At 39.8% G+C, this 19,179-nt stretch overlaps 1 protein-coding gene across 8 annotated transcripts in view; it reads right to left on the bottom strand.

The window, feature by feature from the left end:
• The window catches only part of LOC100675395 (phosphopantothenate--cysteine ligase), a 151,803-nt gene that overhangs the window by 44,361 nt on the left and 88,263 nt on the right, over positions 1–19,179 (bottom strand). For all 8 annotated transcript variants that reach the window (XR_010321377.1, XR_010321376.1, XR_010321378.1 and 5 more), the window contains exon 7: positions 7,537–7,716. Coding sequence is in view for 5 of the 8 variants with exons in the window: in XM_023554596.2 (XP_023410364.1) it covers positions 7,537–7,716 (180 nt within the window). In the remaining 3 variants the exon portion in view is untranslated. The remainder of the gene's footprint in view (positions 1–7,536; positions 7,717–19,179) is intronic.

The following is a 19,179-nucleotide window of genomic DNA, read 5'->3' as shown; positions in this document are numbered from 1 at the left end:
GAGCCCAAGAGACAGAAAGGACCACATAAATCAGAGACTACATCAGCCTGAGACCAGAAGAACTGGACGGTGCCCGGCTACCAACGATGAAGGCCCTGACAGGGAACACAACAGAGAATCCCTGAGGGAGCAGGAGAACAGTGGGATGCAGATCTCAAATTCTCATAAAAACACCAGACTTAATGGCCTGACTGAGACTAGAAGGACCCCAGAGGTCATGGTCCCCAGATCTTCTGTTAGCCCAAGACTGGAACCATTCCCAAAGCCAACTCTTCAGACATGGATTGGACTGGACGATAAGACAGAAAATGATGCTGGTGAGGAGCGAGCTTCTTGGCTTAGAAAGACACATGAGACTACGTGGGCACCTCCTGTCTAGAGGGGAGATGAGAAGGCACAGAGGGACAGGAGCTGGCTGAATGGACAGGGGGAATACAGGGTGGAGAGGAGGAGTGTGCTGTCTCATTAGGGGGAGAGCAACTAGGAGTACATAGCAAGGTGTATACAAATTTTTGTATGAGAGACTGACTTGATTTGTAAACTTCCATTTAAAGCACACACACACAAAAAAGTAAACTATAGAGTAGATGTTTGTAATACACACCTGATAAAGGGTTCATATATAAAATCTCCTACAAATTAACAGAAAAATTAAAAAGACAGTAATCCAAAAAAAAAAAAAATGGACAGAATTCTTGAACAGGTACTTCACAAAATAGAAATTCAAATGCTAAATAAAGACATAAAAAGCTGTTGACCTCATCGGTATGCAGGGAAATATGCATTAAAACTGCAAGGAGTTACCACTATACTCAAATACTACACTAGCAAAAATTTTAAAGTGTGACAGTACTAAAATTTGGTGAGGATGTGGAGCAATGGGAACTTTCATATATGCTGATGGGAGCATAAAACTTTAGAAAAGAGTTGAAGTTATTCATACCCTATCATGCAAGAATTCTACTTCCAGTATATACCCTAGAGGAATGTATTCTTTTTTTTTTATGATAATTTTTATTGTGCTTTAAGTGAAAGTTTACAAATCAAGTCAGTCTCTCACACAAAAGCCCATATACACCTCCCAGTTACTCTCCCCCTAATGAGACAGCCTGCCCTCTCTTTTCGTGTCCATTTCGCCAACTTCTAACCCCCCTACCCTCTCATCTCCCCTCCAGGCAGGAGATGCCAACATAGTCTCAAGTGTCCACCCGATTCAAGAAGCTCACTGCTCACCAGCATCCCTCTCCAACCCATTGTCCAGTCCAACCCATGTCTGAAGAGTTGGCTTCGGGAATGGTTCCTATCCTGGGCCAACAGAAGGTCTGGGGGCCATGACCACCGGGGTCCTTCTAGTCTCAGTCAGACCATTAAGTCTGGTCTTATGAGAATTTAGGGTCTGCATCCCACTGCTCTCCTGCTCCCTCAGAGGTTCTCTGTTGTGTTCCCTGTCAGGGCAGTCATTGGTTGTAGCTGGGCACCATCTAGTTCTTCTGGTCTCAGGATGATGTAGTCTCTGGTTCATGTGGCCCCTTCTCCTGGGCTCGTAATTACCTTGTGTCCATGGTGTTCTTCATTCTCCTTTGATCCAGGTGGGTTGAGACCAATTGATGCATCTTAGATGGTTGCTTGCTAGCGTTTAAGACCCCAGACGTGACTCTCCAAAGTGGGATGCAGAATGTTTTCTTAATAGATTTTATTATGCCAATTGACTTAGATGTCCCCTGAAACCATGGTCCCCAGATCCCCGCCCCTGCTACGCTGGCCTTCGAAGCATTCAGTTTATTCAGGAAACTTCTTTGCTTTTGGTTTAGTCCAATTGTGCTGACCTCCCCTGTATTGTGTGCTATCTTTCCCTTCACCTAAAGTAGTTCTTATCTACTATCTAATTTGTGAATGTCCCTCTCCCACCTTCCCTCCTTCCCCCACTCTCTCTCCCTCCCCCCTCTTGTAACCACAAAAGAATGTTTTCTTCTCAGTTTAAACTATTTCTCAAGTTCTTATAATAGTGGTCATAAATATTTGTCCTTTGGCAACTGACTAATTTCATTCAGAATAATGCCTTCCAGGTTCCTCCATGTCATGAAATGTTTCACAGATTCCTCACTGTTCTTTAGCGATGCGTAGTATTCCATTGTGTGAATATACCATAATTTATTTATCCATTCATCCGTTGATGGGCACCGTGGTTGCTTCCATCTTTTTGCTATTGGAAACACTGCTGCAATGAACATGGGTGTGCATGTATCTGTTCGTGTAAAGGCTCTTATTTATCTAGGATATATTCCAAGGAGTGGGATTGCTGGATCGTATGGTAGTTCTATTTCTAGCTTTTTAAGGAAGTGCCAAATCGATTTCCAAAGTGGTTGTACCATTTGACATTCCCGCCAGCAGTGTAGAAGTGTTCCAATCTCTCCATAGCCTCTCCACCATTTATTATTTTGTGTCTTTTGGATTAATGCCAGCCTTGCTGGAGTGAGATGAAATCTCATTGTAGTTTTGATCTGCATTTCTCTAATGGCTAATGATCGTGAACAGAGAAATGTGTTCTTAAGAGCACCAGGATACTTGTAAATGAATTCACAGCAGTATTTTGTTTTTTTTTTTAAGTGGAAACATTACTTCAGCTCCTTTTGTACATTTCACTGTTCAGGAAAGGGTTCTTACATTCATTAGATGAACATACCTGAAATGACATACTGTTATACTCCGTAAAGGCAGAGCTCCTTGAGTAAAGCTGCTCAACTGCACAGACTGCTCAACTTATGCGATCTCACTTCCTGATTTTGCATTTATTTTTGAAAATCGGAAATTCCATTTCCAAAAAATGTTAAGGGCATGTAAAAATAAACACCTTCTTATAAGAACAGAATTAACATATGTAGAAATGAAGAATGTTTTCTTTTAGAAATTAAACCCTAAGAGTAAAATGCCTCAATATCATTGGCAGGTCAATAGAAAAAAGTACTGTGGTAAACTTGTCTCTATGATCGTAGCTAAAAGAAATTCTAGATTAAGCTTTAATAAGCTTCCTATTTTTCCAGTGGAAACCTCTTCTTTACATCTGCTATTTTAAACCAGTTCATTGTTTTTCTCATTTTATTTTGGAGGATTGGTACAGTCTTAGAAACTTCATTGACAGGAGCAAACCCAGTAACTGTTGTTTTCTTCTCAAAAGGCACTCTAACCTATCAGATAGCCTGGAAGTTTTATTTTTCAAGAACAATCTAGCCATGAAAATACTCAGTAAGACACAGAAAACTCCAATGAATAGAAGAAATCTATTCAGTGTTGGAATATTTGAGGCATTGGGATTGGTTCCAGATTACGAAACCTAAACTTCTTACTGTAACAGAACGTTGGATACAAGCCCTTCCATAATATGTTGTCCATTTACTCCATAAGCCAAAAAAGCTAAAGGCTTCTGGGGCCTGTGATCATCAGTCATACAGCCAACACTTAGCATTTTGACAATAATATCATGTATTACTGGAGCAAACACCCTCATGGCTGATGGCATGTGTACCCAGGATCACTTTTTTGGCTTCAGGCTGAGACATTTGAGCACCAAGAAGAGGATCCAATACAGTGTCTCAATGCTGGTGGTGGCAGAGCTGCACTCGGTCTGAAGCTCTATAGGCCTATACCATTCTTTTTAATATACTCAAACTGGAAACAGGCCAACGTTCATAAGCTATAGAAAGAATAAATAAATTGCGGCATTTTCCTACAATAGAATACTATACTCCTAAGAAAACGAATGAACTATGGCTACACACAACAGCACAGATGAATCTTGCAAACAAAGTTGAGCAAAAGAAGACAGACACAAGGTGTATATACTGATTAATTATATTTATAAAACATTCAAAAATAGGCAAAACTGAACTATATTGTTCAGGATTTATATATAGGTGGTGAAACTATAAAGTAAAGCAAGAAAGGTATAAAATTAGTGGTTACTGCTAAGGTGGGAAGGAGATCAGATTATGATGAGAAAGAGGCATGAAGGAGGCCATTGGCATGCTGGCAAAGTGCTATTTCATGTTCTGGGTGGTGGTTACACAGATATTCACTTTACAACAATTCTTTAAACCATACATTTATGTTTTATGCACTTTTTGAGTGTTATATTTCATAATAAAATTATTAAAAATTAATAAGTGAGTCTGTCCTATAGGGTCACTATGAGCCGGAATCAACTCGACAGCACTGGGTTCTAGTTTCCTAGTCAGTCTCATAAATATGCCTAATATTAGCCAGAGACCCAAAACTTGATCACCTCTGAGTGGATTTTAAAAAGTTAGCCCTAAGTTTGCAAAGCTGAGGTTCAAAAATGATCCCAAATTGAGGAGAGGTGTAATATAACAGATAACTCTGTACAAGAAAGAAACAGACCTGGGTTTTAACTCTGACTCCACAATTTGTTAGCTTTGCAAACTTGAGCAGTTTCTTTGTCTATAAAATGCTGACCCAGAGTTGCAAGGAGGTTTATAAGAGATGAAGTGAACAAGCTATCAATAAAAGGTAGCTATTGCACATGGTCCTTCTAAGGTGCCTGACCTAAGGGGCCAGCCAAGAGGCTGATGTTTCATTACAGAAATAGCCAATAATTTACTCTGCCATGAAGGAGATTTAAAACAGAACAAAAAATATTTCCTTCTTTTACTAAGTTATGGTTTCTCATCCCTGAAAGGCTCTTTCATTAATTCAACAAAAATTTTAGGGTGCTAATCATGTGTAAGGAAGGCATAATCTGTGTAGTTCCAGTCATTACACCTTAAGAAAGATGTAGAGAACATTCACAGTTGGACAGTTAAAATGATATAAGAAATTGTGTTTGAAGGGGAGGGTGAGAGGCTGTCTTATGAGAAAATGTGATAAAGATTTAGAATTTAATGAAAAACGGCAAAGGGTTGAGGGAATTTGACCAATATTCAAAAAATAATGAAGGATGAAGATAGATAGGAAAGAGGTTTATTCAAATAATCTGGAATACCAGAACTCCCTAGAAGAGCTTCCCTTGAAGTTTGAGAAAAATGAGTATTTCTTTTCTTCTATTTCTCCCTTACTAGTCTGTGAGTTCCTGAAAGGCAGGGACCATTTTGATTTTTATGTTACTATTCAAATAAGGTCCATTTATGCCACTAGACCAGAGGTGGGCCAACTTTTTCCATAAAGGGCTATACAGTAAATATTCTAGACTTTGTGGGCCATATGGTTTCTACTGCAACTACTCAACTCTGCCATTGTAGGGCAAAAGCAGCCATAGACAATATGTAAATAAATGGGTATAGCTGTGTGCCACAAACAAAACTTTATTAACAAAATCAGGAGCAGACAGAATCTGACCCATGGGCCAAAACAAAGTGTGCTACCTCATGCACCAGACTATAAGCTCCATAGACTTAAGAACTCTGTCGGTTTTGTCCACCATTAAGCCCTCAGTGTTGAGAAGATTGCTTGCCTGGCATGTGACTGATGTTCAAAAGATTTACTGTTTGAATCTACCCAGAGGTACCTCAGAAGAAAGGCCTGGTGATCTACTTCCAAAAAGCAGCCATCGAAAACCCTATGGAGTGCAGTTCTACTCTGAAACACAAAGAGTCGCAATGAGTTGGAGTCAACCCAATGGCAACTATTTTTTTTTACTGGTTAGATAAGGGCTTACAGAAACTAAGTCCCTAATATATCTATAGAATTGAACCAAAATTTAAAGGAAACACTATTTTATATGGTGGTTCAGTTTGGACATTTATATTATTCATAAAATTCAGATGAATTTTACATAGATCATTTAAAATAAGCATGTTTGGGGGATGTCCTAATTTTTTGATCCTTTCATATCAGGAAGAACAACTTTACCCTCTCATGAATTGTACCTTACTGCAGTTGATATTTAAGTAATAATAATGGATATATCGATTACAGATAAGCAAATCTACAGATACAACAAGGGTGGGAAAACCAAGGTTTTGGCTCAGGTCCTTGAAATTTAGTAAATGCTAAAAATTTTAAATCATGAGTTCAAAAGATTACATAATTTGAAAGCTGTTTATATTTACAGGTTGACAGAACACATACTCATTCAGCAGCAGAGACAACTAAACTCTGTACTTATTTAGTAGGGAAAAGTTAAAGGAGGAAGTCACCAGATAGCCCACATTGTTAATAACACCCGTATACAGATCTCATCATGAATTATAAAGTTGAGGGATTTTTGATTCAATTATCTCTGGGGCCAACTGAGACTCTCTGGTGAAATGAGTTCCTTTATACGGCCCTTTGCCTTGATTCTGTAAAAAAGGGAGAAAAACAAAGCAGCTTGGGAGATTCTTCCCCTGGGCACTGAGGAGTTGTTACAGTTGGCCTAGTCCTTTAGAGAAGCGTGTTACTTTTGCCCAGGGAAGAAGCCAGTCCCTGCTGGCAGAAAATGTCAGTTACCGTGCAAACAGATGGGGCTGCTTGCAAAGGGGTTGGTCAGTTTAGTCCAGTGAGGGGGTTGGTCAGTCTACTATGCAAACGAAGTGTGTAAAATCTGCCCAATAGGATTGAGCCATTACATAGCCACTCACCTATATAAGCAGCCAACAGAGGTTAAGTGGGGAACCTCATGACCATCAAGAAGAGCCTGGGACAAAGGGCATCCTTTGGACCAGAGTCTCTGTATTAAGAATCTCCCAGAGCCAGGAGATAAAACTGTAACATTGGAAATGGTGCAGGACAGTGAGCAATAGTGTCAGCAGAACCAGGAGACTGGCGTGAGACAGTGTAGTAGGCTTCCTGGCCTACGTAGCGAGGCGGCTACAGTGGGCTTGCTGGCTGGCTGACCCACAGAGCAAGAGAGCTGAGCACTTCCAGGCAGGAGGCTTGCCAGCGGAGTGGGGTGTCGCCAGGCACTTGTTGACAGAGCTAAAAGAACTGTAACACTTGTCCAAGCTGAGCTGGGGCTGAAAGGAGGCCTGTCCTAAGGTGGTTGAGAGGAGGCATGTCCTGAGGGGAACGTGCATGATGGAGAGTGGGTGTGCGCAACTGTGAGAGGAGGCCTGTTTTAATGGGGCCGAGAGGAGGCCTGTCCTGGGGTGGGGGGGCGGTGGTGAGTGTGCACAGCCGTCAGAGAGAGAGAGATGTCCTACACTAAAAAAGAGATGGATGTGCTCTTCACTCTGGGAGAGCCTTCTAGACCTTGCCGGCATGCGTTCCGACATTGATCCTGTTAGTGTTACTTCTGAATTAATCCTAATTTCACATCACTTCCCTAATAAAACATGTAACTGTGAGTATGGTTTGTAAGATCTGTGTGGCCATTGCAATGAATTACAGAAGCCAGCAGAGAAGTAGAGAGTGCCACGGGCAGTATAGCTGGCGTCAGAATTGGTAAAGGTTGGAGAGAGGAGGTATGTCTAACTTCCACCTCATAAGAATCAGTTTTGAGCTGAACCTGATGGCAATTCTTATTCTCCCTAAAGTTAGATGAGGCCTGATACTACCACTACCACACTACAACCCGTCAATAAAGAATGTGCCCACTAGAATTACCTTAATGCTTTCTTCCTGAAGTAAGCTATTATGTTGCTTTAAGTCCAAGTTCTTCCCTCGTTCATATCGAAGCTCCTTTTCAGCTGAGTTGCACAAATTCTGCAGCCGGAGCAAATTCTGGCGAAGTTGTTGTAGTTCCTCTTGCTGTTGGTGTTTTAGTTTTTCTCCAGATGATGAATACTAAAGCAAACGTATTTTGAAAGAGAAACACGGACAAATTGAGAGAATACTGGTAACATATGGGCTCAAACTGTCAAAATCAGGATTATTTACATGTAAATTTTTTTGTTTTAGTTTACTTACAACAGATCATGCTTTTACATTGGTACATGGTCATGTAATTTAATTCCTGTTATATTAGAGTGAAAGTATGAAGAAAATTATGTGAACAAAAGCAGCTAATCATAGACAATTGCCTTTTTAGAATTCTTCACATCAACGAAGGGGAACAGAAGCATTGACAGTTTTAAAGTAAAAAATGCTTTAAATGGGGAGTTCAAAGACCAACGTGTAACGAAGGAGAGTTACTATGATTGTGTGTGTGCTAGCGAAAGGAAAGAGAAAATCCAGCAAGAGAACTTAAGTTCCTAGCCTTCTCATCACTTTCCTTTTACTACTTGAGGATCCTTCTCCAGTTACTACTCAACAACAACACACTCTCCATCAGATCTCTCCAGTGCAGTAAAACTACCTTAACCAAAGGAGTAGTAATTTGGATTTTCTATAAGAAGGTAGACACACATAGGTGTGCTGAGCAGATGAAGAATTCAACCCTTTCCAGTGAAATAGATAAAACAGTCTTAGTGTTTCCTTAGTCCTGGTCCAGTGTGCTTCCAGTCCATGACTTTCTGAGGAGTCTATGTAAATTATTCTAGTTCTAGCTTGCTTCTGTCCCTGAAGCAACAGAGAACTCCCCAAGTCCTGTTAGGCTCTTCAATTCCTATACTGGTTTAGTCAGAATCCAATATGCTTGGCTTAGAGCTACAAGTCTCTAAGATCCCTAGAGAAAATTCTTTAATGGAATTGTAATGTAATTATTAAGAGCCCTAGCTTTGGAATTAGGTATATCTGGGTTCCAGTCCTGACTCTACCACTTAGTAGCTGGGTGACCTTGGAAGGGTTAATTAGTCTCTTTACATTTCCGCTTCCTCATCTCAGAATAAGGATAATAATGGTAACTGCTGGGTGGAGTGAAGGCGTAGGTAAGATAACACATGCAAGCACTTAGCACAATGCCTGGCACATAATAATCACTCAATAATACTACCCATTACTGCCTCTGCTACTTAACTTCCCTTTAACTATTAATACTTTCTTCTTCTTTCTGAAAACAAGGGTTTCCTGAAGCCTAGAACTACTTGATCCACTCTAGCTTATTTAACCTTACACAGCAGCTTTTAACAATTAATTATTAACCAGCTGTCTATATAGTTATTTAACATACCAAGGCAGAGATATACAGAAGCAGCATCTCATTTGTACCAATGGGGAAAAGGCACAGAATATTTTAGCCTGTTTTGAAGAAGGGAAAAGCCAGGATGGTAGTTCTTTCTGACTACATTTCTATCAAGTCATTTTGCCAAAGCAGAATTGTAAATTATTTCTCACAAAAGGCAACTGTTATATAAACTACCAGCCAGCCAGTCTAGAAGATAAGATAGAGTCTCTCTTTTCCCCCACCCTGGTAGAACGTTATTGCAGAGGCATGAAGACTCAATCAGGCCACTAGGAATCATGTAAGAACACAAACTAAGTACTCAGTGGTCCTTTTTCGATCTATCAACAAATTGCTTAAGCAAATTACCCTCTCTGAATCTCAGTTTATTCATCTCCAAATTACAGGTATAAGAGCAGACGATGTCAAAGGCCTCTTTCATCTTGAGAATTTATAATATCAGTCATTAAATATGAACCAAATTCTGGTCTCAATGGCAAGATTGGGAAATAGAGTTAAAGACTACTGGCTTTAATAGTGAATCTGATGTAATGCGGTATCAAAATCTGCTGCTGTTACATATGTGAAGCATCAAACAAAGTCCACCTGTTCTGACATCATACTCATCAAACATCTTTCAGATTTAGATATGTCCTTCTTAGCTCTCTAGAGGAAGAAAATGCACTATTCATATCAACATGTCCATGTGACATTTGTAATTAATTATTACAGAAGAGTAACTAATTGCCATTCTGATTTTACCCAATAGTCATGTAAGTTTGGTTAATGTGAGTTTATTCCTAAGACACAGATTTACCTTAGGTGGGCAAATACATCAAGGTTTGAGACTGCAAATCTGCGGGCCAAACCCTGGATAAATTCATCAAGATAATCCATGACACCCTAGCAGAGGCAGATTATCCAAAAGGAAAGGTATGTATAGTGCTTACCTTACTTACTAGATTATCTGTAGTGAACAATTTCACATTTTTTCATCACATCAAAGATTCTGGTTCTAGGTAAAGCTGGCAACTGCCTCTCTCCCAACCCCACAGCACCTTCCTACAGAATCAAAACCTCTTTTCAAATGTATAGTCCCTGACAGGGGCAGATGTCCCAGTAAGCAAGGTAAGCACAGGCTTACTTGTGCTCACTTGCTAATCTGTTGTGAAATTGTTCTCTAGAGATGATCTGTTAAGCAAGGTAAGCACGTGGGCTTTTGGGAACCAATCTTCTAGCATTTCTCAGGGAATCAGCTTGATGTGAGTAGTACAGCTGCTTTCTTTGAATTTCTAAAAGGAGCAAATGATGTAGGAGTGGAAAGGTCAAGTTCTGGAGTAGAGAGACCTGGGTTCCATCGATGTGTCATTCTGGACAATTAAACCCTCCTAAAGCCTCAATTTCTTCACCTATAAAGTGGCCTCAATTTCTTCACCTATAAAGTGGCAGCAAAATATTCCTGCCTCACTGGATTGTTTAATATATAAAGAGTGCTTAAAATAGAGTGCCTAGAGCATAGTAAACAATATCATTAATACCACACACAAGTAAAATTTTGCTGAAGATCATTCAAAGGTGGTTGCAGCAGTACATTGACAGGGCACTGCCAGAAATTCAAGTCATATTCAGAAGAGGACATGGAATGAGGGATATCATTGATGATGTCAGATGGATCTTGGCTGAAAGCAGAGAATACCAGAAAGATATTTACCTGTGTTTCACTGATTATGTAAAGGCATTCAACTGTGTGGATCATAACAAATTATGGATAAGATTGCAAAGAATGGGAATTCCAGACCACTTAATTGTGTTCATGGGGAACATGTACATGGGCCAAGAGACAGTCATTCAGACAGAACAAGGGGATAATGCATAGTTTAAAAAGTCAGGAAAGGTGTGCATCGGCGCTGTATCCTTTCACCATACTTATTCAATCTTTATTCTGAGCAAATAATCCAAGAAGCTGGACTATATGAAGAAGAGCGCAGCATCAGAATTGGAGGAAGACTCATTAACAACCTGTAATATGCAGATTACACAGCCTTACTTGCCAAAAATGAAGAGGAATTGAAGCACTTACTGATGAAGATCATAGACTACAGCCTTCAGTATGGATTACACCTCAACATAAAGAAAACAAAAATCCTCACAACTGGACCAATAAGCAACATCATGATAAATGGAGAAAAGATTGAGATTGTCAAGGATTTCATTTTACTTGGATCCACAATCAACGCCCATGAAAGCAGCAGTGAAGAAATCAATGAAAAACAAGGATGGAGAGACTACGTCTCACATACTTTGAAGAGGTTATCAGGAGGAATTAGTCCCTGGAGAAGGACATCATGCTTGGTAAAGCAGAGGGTCAGCGAAAGAGAGGAAGACCCTCAATGAGATGGAATGACACAGTGGCTGCAACAATGAGCTCAAGTGTAATAATTGTGAAGGTGGTGCAGGACAGGGCAGTGTTTTGTTCTATTGTACATAGGGTTGCTATGAGTCAGAATAACAACCAAAAAAAAAAACAAAACACCAAACCATCAAGTCAATTCCAACTCATAGCAACCCTAAAGGACAGAGTAGAACTGCCCCATAGAGTTTCCAAGGAGCAGCTGGTGGATTCGAACTGCCAACCTTTTGGTTACCAGCCGAGTTCTTACCTACTGAGCCACCAGGGCTCCTTAACAACAGAGCATAATAAATAACCAGTAATGTTAGGAAGAAACATGAAGCTAGGTTTTAGCCCCATAAAATTCAGATAATATTGGTTTCAACTTGTTTCAAGAATACTGGGAAAGCAGTATCTAAAATTCAGCTCTCCTGCAACTTCACCTGGAATACTGTTGAACAGCAGAAATTAAGCTTCCAAAGTCCATTGCAAAATACAAAGAAGCAACACAGCTCAAAAAAACTTATTCATGAAAGAGGCTCTCACAGTTCTTTTTCGAAGTATTTACCACTTATAAGCATTCTTAGAAGTTTGGTATCTAGTCTGAGCCTGTAGCTCCCTCAGTTCACACATTAGGAGATTAAGAAGACACAGCACACACTGGTAGCAGTAGGTACTAGAGGCTATAATCTAACAACAGGTGAAAAGACCAAAACACTCACACACACATACAAAACAAGTTATGCAAGACCTCAAGAGCAGAGTAATCTATAGCCACCAGTGGGTCAAAGAGTACTGTACTCAGAAGGAGGTTCTAAAACTACTACCACACAGAATATTGTAGAAAAAATTCTGTACTTCCTTCCTTCCTTTCTTAAAAAAAAAAAAAAAAAAGGATTAAATGAAATAAATACGTGTGACCGTGTTTTGGGAAATGTAAAGTTCAAAATACATTTTTTTTTTTCTCATGAGGTCTACATTCGTGTTGTTGATTGCTCTACATGCCTTAACACAGGGCCTAGCACATCATAGGTAGTCAATTAATGTTGATCGATAAATGAATAACATCAATTTAAACTTATTTCAATAAGTCAGGGTCATTATTGTGGAAAACCCCCACACATCTGTCAGTTTGTCGTACTGTGGTGGCTGCGTGTTGCTGTGATACTGGAAGCTATGCCATCAGTATTTCAAATACCAGCAGAATCACCCATGGTGGACAGGTTTCAGCAGAGCTTTCAGACTAAGGCAGACTAGGAAGAAGGACCTGGCAACCTGCTTCTGAAAAAATTGGCCAGTGAAAACCTTGTGTATAGTAGTGGAACATTGTCTGGTATACTGCCAGAGATGAGCCCCTCAGGTTGGAAGTCACTCAAAATATCATTGGGAAAGAGCACCCTCCTCAAAGTAGAGTTGACCTTAATGACATGGATAGAGTCAAGCTTTTGGACCTTCACTTGCTGATGCGGCATAACTCAAAATGAGAAGAAACAACTGCAAATATCCATTAATAATGTATGAAGTATGAATCTAGGAAAACTGGAAGTCATCAAAAATGAAATGGACCACATAAAGATCAACATCCTAGGCATTAGTGAACTGAAATGGACTGGTACTGGCCACTGTGAATTGTAAAATCATATGGTCTACTATGCAGGGAATGACAACTTGAAGAGGAATGGTGCTGCATTCATTGTAAAAAAGAGCATTCAAGATCTATCCTGAAGGACAACACTGTCAGTGATAGGATAATATCCATATGCCTACAAGGAAGACCAGTTAATATGATTACTATTCAAATTTATACAACAACCACTAAGGCCAAAGATGAAGAAATTGAAGATTTTTACCAACTTCTACAGTCTGAAATTGATCAAACATGCAATCAAGTTGCATTGATAATTACTAGCAACTGGAATGCAAAAGTTGGAAACAAAGAAGAAGTATTGGTAGTTGGAAAATATGGCCTTGGTGATAGAAATGACACCAGAGATCATATGACTGAATTTTGCCAAGACCAATGACTTCTTCATTGCAATACCTTTCTTCAACAACATAAATGGTGACTATACATGTGGACCTTGCCAGACGGAATACACAGGAATCAAATGACTACATCTGTGGAGAGAGATGATGGAGAAGCTCAGTATCATCAGGCAGAACAAGGCCAGGGCCAAGTGCAGAACAGATCATCAATTGCTCATAGACAAATTCATGCTGAAGCATAAGAAAATTACAGCAAGTCCACGAGAGCCAATAAACAATGCTGAGTATATCCAACCTGAATTTAGAGGCTATCTCAAATACAGATTTGACACATTGAACACTAATGACCAAGGACCAGATGAGTTGTGAAATGACATCAAGGACATCATACATGAAGAAAGCAAAATGTCATTTAAAAGATAGGAAAGAAAGAAAAGACCAAAAAGGATGTCAGAGGAGACTAGGAAAGTTGCTCTTGAACACAGAGTAGCTAAAGCAAACAGAAGAAATGATGAAGTAAAAGAGCTGAACAGAGGACATCAAAGGGTGGCTGAAGAAGATGAAACAGTATTATAATGAAATGTGCAAAGACCTGGAGTTAGAAAACCAAAAGGGAAAAACATGCTCAGCATTTCTCAAGTTAAAAGGACTGAAAAAAAAAACTCAAGCCTCGAGTTTAAATACCTGAAGTTTTCTACGGGTAAAATGTTGAACGATGCTGGAAGCATCAGAGGAAGATGGAAGGAAGACACAGAGTCACTACACCAAAAAGAACTGGTTGATGTTCAGCCATTTCAGGAGGTAGCACATGATCAAGAACCGATGGTACTGAAGGAAGAAGTCCAAGTTGCACTGAAGGCATTGGTGAAAAACAAGGCTCCAGGAACATACGGAATATAATTTGAGATGTTTCAACAAACAGATGCGATGCTGGAGGTGCTCACTTGTCTATGCCAAGAAGTTTGGAAGATAGATATTTGTGCTCATTCCAAAGAACGGTGATCCTCTGAATACGTGGAAATTATCAAACAAAATCATTAACATCACACAAGTAAAATTTTGCTGAAGACAATTCAAAAGCAGTTGCAGCAGTACATCAACAGGGAACTGCCAGAAGTTCAAGCCAGATTCAGAAGAGGACATGGAACTAGCTATATCATTGCTGATGTCAGATGAACCTTGGCTGAAAACAGAGAATAGCAGGAAGATGTCTGCCTTGTTTTATTGACTATGCAAAGGAATTCAACTGTGTGGATTGTAACAAATTATGGATAACATTGCGAAGAATGGGAATTCCAGAACACTTAATTGTGTTCATGCGGAACCTGTACATAGGCCAAGCAGCAGTCATTCAGACAGAACAAGCGGATACTGTGTGGTTTAAAGCCAGGAAAGGTGTGTATCAGGGTTGTATCCTTTCATCATACTTACTCGATCTGTATTCTGAGCAAATAATCCAAGAAGCTAGACTATATGAAGAAGAACACAGCATCAGAATTGAAGAAAGACTCATTAAGAACCCGTGACATGCAGATGACACAGCCTTACTTGCTGAAAGCAAAGAGGACTTGAAGCACTTATTGATGAAGATCAAAGACTACAGCCTTCAGTATGGATTACACCTCACCATAAAGAAAACAAAAATCCTCATGACTGGACCAATAAGCAACATCATGATAAATGGAGAAAAAATTGAGATTATCAAGGATTTCATTTTACTTGGATCCACAATCAACACCCACGGAAGCAGCAGTCGAGAAATCAAAAGGCTTACTGCGTTGCGCAAATCTGCTGCAAAAGACCTCTTTAAAGTATTAAAAAGCAAAGATGTCACTATAAGGACTAAGGCAGGCCTGACCCAAGTCATATTGTTTTCAACTGCCTCATATGTATGCGAAAGCTGGACAATGAATAAGGAAGACCGAAGAAGAATTGATACCTTTGAATTATGGTGTTGGTGAAGAATACCGAATGTACCCTGGGCTGCTAGAAGAATGAACAGATCTATCTTAGAAGACATACAGCCAGAATGCTCCTTAGAAGCAAGGATGGTGAGACTTCGTCTCATGTACTTTGGACATGTTGTCAGGAGGGATCGGTCCCCAGAGAAGGACATCATGGTTGGTAAATTAAGAGGGTCAGCCAAAGAACCTCAACAAAGTGGATTCACACCGTGGCTGTAGCAATGGACTCAAGCACTGCAACGATTGAGAGGATGGCGCAGGAGCAGGCAGTATTTTGTTCTCTTGTAAGTAGAGTTGCTATGAGTCAGAATTGACTTGGGGGCACCTAACAACAAGAACATTATGGAAAACAACTACTGAACTGTACTAGAATTCAGTGAAAACTTAAAAGATTATATGACATAGAGAACCAAAAAAAAAAAAAACAACCAAACCCGTTGCTGTCAAGTCAATTCCAACTCATACCAACCCTATAGGACAGAGTAGAACTGCCCCCATAGAGTTTCCAAGGAGTGTCTGGTGGATCTGAACTGCCAACCTTTTGGTTAGCAGCCATAGCTTTTAACCACTATACCACCAGGGTTTCCATATGGCATATAGGGCTCCACAAAATAGCCATTACACTTGACCCCCCTTAGAATTTTTCTTTCATAGTTTTTCCATCTCCTTCTTGGGTGTTACAAAATGATTTTTCAAATAATGGAAAAGGGTAAGTTAATGAAAATCAATAAATTAACCAGGGTGTTACTTCTCGTACTTTAAATCTTATTCTCTAAAAGTACAATGATTATCTTAAGCCCCTAAGCAAAGATTTTTATAATCTTTGTGACCTCAGTGTTCAGCTTCTGCTTAACCCCTCTAAATGGGCCCAATGTTCAAAAAAGGGACTGTGTGGGAGGTGTTTGTAATAACCTTTTTGGAGATTTAGTGTCTTATTCTCCTTTGTTTTCTTAACAAATCAAGTGACTCTCTTTTCTATCTGAATCTCCTTCTAGTTTTCTATTTTTTCCTTGTCTACTGTGTCTTACCCAGTTTCCAAACTGTGTATCTGAATCTCTTCTCAAATATATTTTTGAGTCTTTTTTACTGTTAGTCTTCTTTTTTCTACAGGTACATTTGAATCACTTTTCAAATGTATATATCAGCCTTTTCAAGTGTGTTTACTTATGAATACAAAGTCCTCCCTTCTCTGTCAATTTCATAATAATTTCCAGAAAAGCGTGTGTAGGGAGGTCTTAGATTGTATAAGAGAGAACCTATATACTGAGGTGTGGCTGGTAGGTACTCCCTTCATTTCTCCTGCAGGTAGGGCTCCAGTAAAATAGCCGTATTTGAAACAATTTCAAGCCTGTGGTCTTACCCCCACTAAAACAAAGTACTTTGTACATCTAAGTTACATACCATGAGTAGAAAACTGGCACATACGCTGCAATCCCTATACCACCTGCCCATGGCAGACACGGACAATCAATTCTAACATTTTTCCCTGCTGACCCTAGTTGGAGCCTAAGAATACTTTATAATAAAGTTTGTCAACTGATGGGCTTAAGTTTACAATTAGTTGCTATTTTATTACTCTTCAAGCCATGCTTACAGTATTCAACAAATATATATTAATGATAAAAATTATGCTCATATTCACAGCTGATCATACGAAATGGACCCAGGCAGAATTCTGGTGTATAGCACCTACCTGGGCGATACTGTCATCTGAACTATCCCCAGAGCTCTGAGACTGGAGGAGGCTCTCATTCATATGGCTCAGCTCTTCTCTAAGCCTCACAACTTCCTCAGGCTTTATGGTGAACTGTTGTTCTTCATCTTTCATATCTTGATTCTGTTGTGAGTACTCCTCCTTCTGCCCTTCTCTTGGAATAGTGCCCTCCTTTACTGACTCCCCTGGAATTTCCTTCTGCTTATTTTCTCCTAATTTGGGACTTGGTACAAATATAACAATAAAAAAACTATCAAAATGCTCACTATAGTAGCAGATTGTAGAGAAAAAGCTACAAGTCAAGAACTACTGTAAGTGAGACTTTCAACTTGAATTCTATAGCAGAACAGTCATCTTATTCTTACAAGTAAATTTTTTAAATAGGAATGAGTCACCAGGTAAGGGAGGGAGGGAAAGGAGAAGTTTTTGCTTGGGAAGGCACTGAATTTACTTTCATGGTGGTAGAATAATTAGGAAAAAGAGATAAAGGTTGTACAACATACAGAGTATAATCAATGTCACTGAACTATGCATGTAGAAACGATTGAATTGGTGAATGTTTTGCTGTATCTGTACCACAACTAAAAAAATGTACAAGTCATATTTTTTACTCGCTTCAGAAATATGACCTATCACAGACTTTTATCTACATACAACCAACCAGTTCAAATGAGCTTTTTACTTTTTCAACCTTTAGTTATGACATTGGGCAGATACAGCTTTAAAAGAAAACGAAATATTCACCAGTAAGCACCAGGAATTTTGGCAGGCACTAAGGATACTACAAGAAGCCCTGGTAGTGCAATGGTTAGGTGCTCGGCTACTAACTGAAAAGTTTGGGGTTCAAATCTACCAGCTGTTCCGCAGGAGGAAAGAGCTGGTGACCTGCTTCTATTAAGGTTAAAGCCTAGGAAACCCTAAAAGGTAGTTCTGCTCTATCCTACAGGGTCACCAGGAGTAGGAATTGACTTGAGGGCACACAATAACAAGAACAATGGGGGTACTACAGCAGGACATAATCCCTGCCCTAAGGAGTTTCTTTGACATGCAAAGGCCTTCGACTGTGTGGATCATAATAAATTATGGGTAACATTGCAAAGAATGAGAATTTTAGAACACTTAATTGTGCTCATGAGGAACCTGTATACAGATCAAGAGGCAGTTGTCCCGACAGAACAAGGAGATACTGAGTGGTTTAAAGTCAGGAAAGGTGTATGCGTCAGGGTTGTATCCTTTCACTATATCTATTCAATCTGTATGCTGAGCAAACAATCTGAGAAGCTGGACTCTGTGAAGAAGAACAGGGCATCAGGATCTGAGGAAGACTCGTTAACAACCTGCGTCATGCAGATGACACAACCTCGCTTGCTGAAAGTGAAGAGAACTTGAAGCACTTACTAATGAAGATCAAAGACCACAGCCTTCAGCATGGATTACACCTCAACATAAAGAAAACAAAAATCCTCACAAATGGACCAATAAGGAACACCATGATAAATGGAGAAAGGACTGAAGTTCATTTTACTTGGATCCACAATCAATACCCTTGGAAACAGCTATCAAGAAATCAAAAGATACATTGCATTGGGCAAATCTGCTGCAAAGGATCTCTTTAAAGTGTTGAAAAGCAGAGATGTCACCTTGAAGATGGCGCGCCTGACCCAAGCCATGGTATTTTCAATCGTATCATATGCATGTAAAAGCTGGACAATGAATAAGGAAGACTGAAGAATGATGCCTTTGAATTGTGGTGTTGGCAAAGAATACTGAATATGCCATGGACTGCCAAAAGAATGAACAAATCTGTCTTGGAAGAAGTACAACCAGAATGCTCCTTGGAAGCAAGGATGGCGAGACTTCATCTTACATACTTTGGACATGTTGTCAGGAGGGATCAGTCCCTGGAGAAGGACATCATGCTTGGTAAAGTAGAGGGTCAGCGGAAAAGAGGAAGACACTCAACAAGGTGGGTTGACACAGTGGCTGCAACAATGGGCTCAAGCATAACAATGATTGTAAGGATGGCACAGGACTAGGCAGTGTTTTGTTGCTGCTGTGCATAGGGGCGCTATGAGTCAGAACAGACTCGACAGCACCTAACAACAACAACAAGGAATTTAAGGAGCCCTGGTGGCTCAGTGGTTAAGAGATCAGC

This window comes from Loxodonta africana, chromosome 3 (genome assembly GCF_030014295.1).
Source record: "Loxodonta africana isolate mLoxAfr1 chromosome 3, mLoxAfr1.hap2, whole genome shotgun sequence".
Lineage (NCBI taxonomy): Eukaryota > Metazoa > Chordata > Mammalia > Proboscidea > Elephantidae > Loxodonta > Loxodonta africana.
This window is presented reverse-complemented; position numbering and strand designations above follow the sequence as displayed.